The following is a 6402-nucleotide window of genomic DNA, read 5'->3' as shown; positions in this document are numbered from 1 at the left end:
TGGGGCAGAGGAGAAGGAGTGGGTCTGAGGAGGGGTGGGGGGGTTGAAATGGGGAGGGGGGGGCTACAGGACCACTCCAATGTGTGCTATTGACTGTATGCCGTACATCCTGGACAGGAGAGACCAAACAAACAGAAAACAAATCATTATTGCCTCCAAGGGGTGTGTGGCTTAGGTCTGGGGATGAATTATGACATCACTGTCTGGCTTTGGTAGTGAGACACTCAACAATGTTAACACTTTTTCTTTTAAGCTTTTATGACAGAAAGAGACCCGGGAATAGTACAAAAACGTGTATGTGTGTGTGTGTGTGTGTGTGTTTAAGGTTCGGTGAGGGGCGATTCTGTGTGAGCTCGACCCCTCTGTGTTTTCCACCTGCAGAATCAAGCACCAGACTCCGATACTGTACCACACGGTGACATACATTCAGGAAGTGGGGGGGGGGGGGGGGGGGGGGGGTGGTGGGGTAAACCAATCATGGCAGCGCATAGAAACGCTATGGAGAAGAAAAAAAACATGAACCTAGGTGAAGGCAGAGGAGGGTGTCAACAAGTCTGTCCAATCAAAAGCACCCAAGAGAGGGTCGCAGAGGAAGAGGCTACTGTGTTAGGTCATGTGGGGTGTGTGTGTGTGTGAGTGTGAGAGAGCTGAAGAGAACTCTTTTATATGTGTGTGTGTGTGTGTGTGTGTGTGTGTGTCAGAGAGAGGGAGAGGGCTGTTGGGACATGAGGTTCAAAGGGGAGCGTGGTAAAAGTGAGTGAGGAAGCAAAGGCACTCCAAACTATAGATACACTATACAGGACTGGTTAAGGGTACAATATAGCTGGCACCTACTGTACATATAAGATTGAACTCTATGGCTGGAGAAAGCTTCTCATCTACAGTATCCAACAATCAGTTCATATTTGCCCTGAATATTTTCTTAATCTTTCTCACTTATGTTTTGTGTTTTTTTATATATAATATTTTTTGTTTGCTTTTATTCTTTTTAAATCCCTCACCCTTTTGTTTTTGCTCTTTAAACAGTTCTTAGGTCAGCCTATTTACATTTACGGTGAACATACCCCACAAACAAGTAAAAGAAACAAATTCAACAAAAAAATTACATAAAAACAAAAATAAAACCAACAAAAGAGCAGACAAGCCAGAATTTGGTGAGGAGCAAAAAGGAAACCTACTGTATATTCATATATATGTAAATATATAAATATATACACAATGTCAATTCCTCATGATGCCATTAGTCCTTGTAGTGTGTGTGTGTGTGTTCGTGTTTTATATCGACCGGTTTCCTCCGATGTTAAGACATCATGAGAGATTGTTCTGAAAGAGTGGCGTGCCGGAGGCATGGCTCTTCAGAGGAGAGAAAAAAACGATAGCAGGAAAAAAAAAATTCAAAAACAAGAGTTAAGAAGTGAGGAAAAAGAAGCAACAGACATGTAGTGGTTAAGATAACGCGGCTGTCTATGGATAGACAATGGGAGCTTTATATCTCTCGGGCCGGCCCCGCCTCAGGAGCACATCAAACACCGGCCTGTGTGCGACTGGAGGAGCGACACGGGACCCGCGTTGGACTTCCAACACACACAAACGCAACGCAGTATGGCTACATCTGTTCCCATTCTGCTTTCCAAAGACAACACGTAAGGCAGGGGCTGCCGCCTGCCCTTTATCCACCACGTGCATCTGTCTGTCTGCCCCCCGCCCCCAACACCCCCAACCCCCTTCTAAAAACTGCACCGCCTTCATATACGTCCTGATACAGCCCAGGAGTCCACAGCAGGACAGGGAAACTGCCTCACATGCAAAAAATAAATAACCCAAGCGCAGGGGGGAGAGGAGGGAGGGAGGGGAGACTGAAGCATGTCGGTTTGTCGTCGTCCGAGGGACAAAAATAACTCAAACAGCCTTGGACAGAAAACACTCGTGGAGAAGGCGTTCGGCCGCGTTTCCCCACACACAGCACCAACGTTTCGTTGAGTTGGTAGAGATTTGGATATTTACCATTTTCTTGAAAAAAGGCAGCAGCAAATATTGCAACTGCAGATTTAACACCTGTGACCTCAATGGACTCCAACCCAAAAAAAATCGATATATATCTATATATATATATATACCTATATATATATATAATTTTACATAATGCTAAGTAATATATAAAGTGTGTATGCATGTATAATGCACAAACACAGACAAACAGAGACATGTCACACACATCTCACATGTCAATCAAAAGGTCTGACCATGTCCCCACCCCTTCCAAAAGCCATTAACCCCGCCTCTCGCCAGATCAAATGAAATGACATTAAAACAAACAAACCAAAATGAAATCAAACACATGGGGGGGAGAGAAAAAGCATTAGCCATTTGCTCGTGCGTTGTTCTAAACTCTCCGTTTAAAACTTCAACCGCGTGGAGAACCCGCCTTTCTGAGTACGTTGCTTGTGCATGCGAAAAACAACGTGGGTTCATTCCTTTTTCTTTTTTTTTTAAACCTATTTTTAAAACTTTTTTTTTTTTAAAGTGTATACATATACGACCGCTGAATATAGAACTAATAAAACTGGGTCAATAGAGGTTGTTTATAGTTTTTTTTTGCTTGTTTATCTGTTTAAAAGAATAAAACCGAGGTCTACGTATCTGGATGCTCCCAACCAAACTCAAGCCATGCACCATACAGAGGATCCAGAGTCAGTGGCCTGGAGCCTGGGGTGGGATAGGTCAAAGGTCGAGGGTCAAGTCATAATAATTCTAGGGCGAGGGAAGGTGGTGGTGAAGGTTAGTGAGCAGTGATTGAGAGAGAAAGAGAGAGATGGAGAGAAGAGAGTGTGTGAGACAGAGGGATGGAGGGAGAGAGAGAGAGAGGGGGTGGGAGAGAGAGAGAGAGGGGGAGGGAAGTGGATGGATTTCAGCTACAGGATTGCTTCCAATGAGGAGATTGTCCTCTGAGAACTACCAGAAGCTCTCTGGCTGTGTGTGTGTGTGTGTGTGTGTGTGTGTGCGTGCCTGTATATCTGATAATGTGTGTGTGTATGTGTCAGTGCGTGTGTGAGTGTGTATTGGTGGTGGTATGGTGTGTGTTACTCCCCAGTATGGTGTGAATGTGTGATACTCCCCATCACTCCTCCTATCTCTTTATCTGCTCTTGATCTCTCCCTCTGTCCTCACACACACGAAGACTACATTCCATACACACGTCTTCTCAGAAACATACAAAAGTTTTTGTTTTTTTTGAAAATAAAAACATCACAATAAGGGGGAGATTCAACTATGTTGGTACATGTTCATCATCTTTTCAGTATGAGGGTGTTTGGTATGTGTGTGTGTGTGTAAGTGTGTGTGTGTGTGTGTGTGTGCGTGTGTTTGAGGGTGTCTGCGTTTTGGGATTTTGGGGGATTCTACCCGCCCCCCCCCCCCTCTCTGGCTGGCATCTGGCCAGTGAGCATTGGGGTGGGTGTGGCTTCGGTCAGAAGGATGGGCCTGATTGGTTGGGGCCCTCAGGTGGAGGCGTTGGAGGCGGAGGCAGAGGCAGTAGTGGTGGTCTGGCCACGGTCTCCACTGTTGGCATCTGCAGGTCAAAGGTCAAAAGGGAACAACTTTAGAAAAGGTAAAAGGTCAAGCCAACGCTTTTAGCCGAGGCAACTACAGACAACCTGCAGTGATCAGGAGTCGACCCCGAGACACCACGCCTTCATTTAATCACATGATATATCACATGACACATCACATGACACATCACATGCATACTACCCAAGAGAATGTTTTGTCACATAACTACAGATGATAACCATCATTTCTTACATGCATTTGTATGTATTTAAAATGCCCTTCCTCCGGTCACTTTATAACATTACATTTTATGGATTACTTAAATTGTTTATTAATTGTAATTTAATACGGTTTGAGACTTTGGCAACACAAATTGTATTTGTATGTCAACAAAGCTTTCGGAGTCGAACTAAATAACATTTACTAGGGCTATCAAACGATTAAAACATTGTAGCAAATGAAATAAATGCTTTGTGATGGAAGCATTTACGAATCCATCAGATTTGCTATTTAGCGACAAAGTAAACAAGCTCTGCAGTGTGATGTTCACCACACATTAATGACAAACAGACACTTCACTTCTGTATTTAATGAAGAACACATTTTCTGATTTGACGCATTATTTTTCCCATAATGAACGCGTTGTTTTGACAACCCTAATATTAACCAAAAATACCACTGTCCAATTTCTACCAAAGAACTTATGATAGAGAAGAGGAAGACGAGGAAGACACGGAAGAAGAGGAGGGAGAGGAAGGGTGACAGACCTGTGGTGGCTGAAGCGTTGGTGGGGGTGGAGGCTCCGGCCTGGTTACGGGCGTGGGCAGGGATCAAGATGGAGGCCAAAGAGGGGTTACTGGACAACTCTGTGAGAGATGGAGAGAGAGACAGAGAGAGAGAGAGAGAGACAGAGAGAGACAAAGAGAGAGAGAGAGAAATGAAAGTGATGTTTAGTCATCCACAAGAGCACCCTGTACATCCACGTAAACATACGAATATAGTCTTCAGTAAAAGTCAAAAAGAGAAAGTAGAAGTATTTCACTGTCTACAAGTACAAGCAATTTAGGACAACAGAAGAGTCATCAGAGGTAAGGTACTCTGGAAACTGCTCTCCTATCCTGAGTGGTGAGAGAGAGAGAGAGAGAGAGAGAGAGAGAGAGAGGGAGAGGGAGAGAGAGAGAGAGAGAGAGAGAGAGAGAGAGAGAGGGAGGGAGGGAGGGAGGGAGGGAGAGAGAGAGGATATAGGTACTGTGAGACTAGTCTTGTGTCTCATTGTGAGTGGTGAAGTTGAAGAGAGAGAGATAGAAAGAAAGAGACAGTTGGAGAGGAAGATAGACAGGCTACTGTGAGACAGGTCTTGTGTCTCACCCTGAGTGGTAAAGTTAGGAGAGAGGGAGAAAGAGAAAGAGAGAGAGGTGACTTTGAGACAGGGCTTATCTCTCTCTTACCCTGTGTGGTGAAGTTGAAGAGCGAGGGCTTCTCGTGGCCGTTGGGCAGCTTGATGTTGGGCTCACGCAGCTCGTCGAAGAAGGAGTGTGCACAGGCCTCCAGCGGCGTCAGGCGGGCCGTGGGCGTGTACTCCAGTAGCCGTGAGCACAGCGCAATCGCCTCCGGTGGCGTGCGGGGCCGGAACACCTGACAGCCAATCACAACAGAACGGGAGAGAGGTCAGACAGCCAATCATGGACAAGCACATATATGGTCGGCCAATAACCAGCGACCATTAAGTGGATAACCTATCCAAATAGAGCTAGTGATTCATCAGTTTATACAGCTGTCCTGTATGTGGCATACCTGCTAAGGAAAGCCAACCACAGAGGAATGGACAGGTAAGTCAGCCAATCAGAGGACAGCACCTTCATCAGATAGCCAATCGTACTAGATCTGGTGATTCATAAGCTGGTGCCTCTCCAACAGGTACTATGTCAGCTTGATCTCCTACTTCTTATTGATTTGAAGTAGGAGATGTTTCGGAGTTCAATTCATAGAGAGCTTCATTAACGTAAATTATGTATATCGTTATGTATATAGATGTTAAGAAGTATATTTTATAAGTATACAGTATATCTTGGCCTATATCTCTTTCTCTTACTGTAGGTGTCCTATGCTCCTATCTGTCTTGTATAGGCAACACTATATACACACACACACACACATTTAAGACGGACCAGGCACATTTCACAAGGATAAACACACATGGCAGACAGGGATGGGAGAAGAGAAGTAGAACAACAACACAACACCAGAGACTTGAAGAGCTGAAGCAGGTGCAGATCGACTGAAAGAGTATGTAGTTCAGAGAGCAGCCACCAGAGGGCGCATGAACTCCCCAAGTGGTAAATTGAGTAAGATAATTTGGTTTACTGCATGGAATAAGGGCAGTCTAAGGAGCCAATGCCAGCACAATAACCGCATGGAACAAAAGAGGCACAGGGGCTGAAAGATGACTTTCAGATCAAACATAGCGGGAGAGATGGCCTCAGTCCCTGTATGAAAGACTCTTACTGTCCAACTACACAGACTACTTGCAAGAGAAGGAGAGGGGGAGAGAGAGAGAGAGAGAGGGGGGGGGGGGTAGAGAGGGGGGGGGTGGAGGGAGAGAGAGAATCTGAGTCTTAAAAACAGGGGTGGTGGCTGCCATTAAGGTTTTAAGTTTTAAGGTATTAAGTAAAGACAGGCTCATGATAGACATTCCCCTTTCACTGTGGGAAGAGAGGGAAGCTGAGGTGGATTGAAAGCCATTTTGGCTTGCAGTGCAGCCTGATAACCAACCACCTGGCGAGGTCTGATTTCAGCAATTTTGTATCTGGCCTACCTAGTTGCATTTCTATGACAAAGGGTTGTAGAAACCAT

General features: G+C 45.1%; 1 protein-coding gene across 3 annotated transcripts in view; it reads right to left on the bottom strand.

Annotated features, from left to right (window-relative positions):
- Positions 1 to 3022: 3022 nt before the first annotated feature.
- gsk3ba (glycogen synthase kinase 3 beta, genome duplicate a) overlaps positions 3023 to 6402 on the bottom strand; it is a 51744-nt gene continuing 48364 nt past the window's right edge. For all 3 annotated transcript variants that reach the window (XM_031582655.2, XM_031582650.2, XM_031582658.2), the window contains exons 9-11: positions 4998 to 5184; positions 4317 to 4415; positions 3023 to 3568 (exon numbers count right to left, since the gene is read on the bottom strand). In XM_031582655.2, coding sequence (XP_031438515.1) covers positions 3498 to 3568; positions 4317 to 4415; positions 4998 to 5184 — 357 coding nt within the window. In that variant the 3' untranslated portion in view covers positions 3023 to 3497. The remainder of the gene's footprint in view (positions 3569 to 4316; positions 4416 to 4997; positions 5185 to 6402) is intronic.

This window comes from Clupea harengus, chromosome 2 (assembly GCF_900700415.2).
Source record: "Clupea harengus chromosome 2, Ch_v2.0.2, whole genome shotgun sequence".
Classification (NCBI taxonomy): domain Eukaryota; kingdom Metazoa; phylum Chordata; class Actinopteri; order Clupeiformes; family Clupeidae; genus Clupea; species Clupea harengus.
This window is presented reverse-complemented; position numbering and strand designations above follow the sequence as displayed.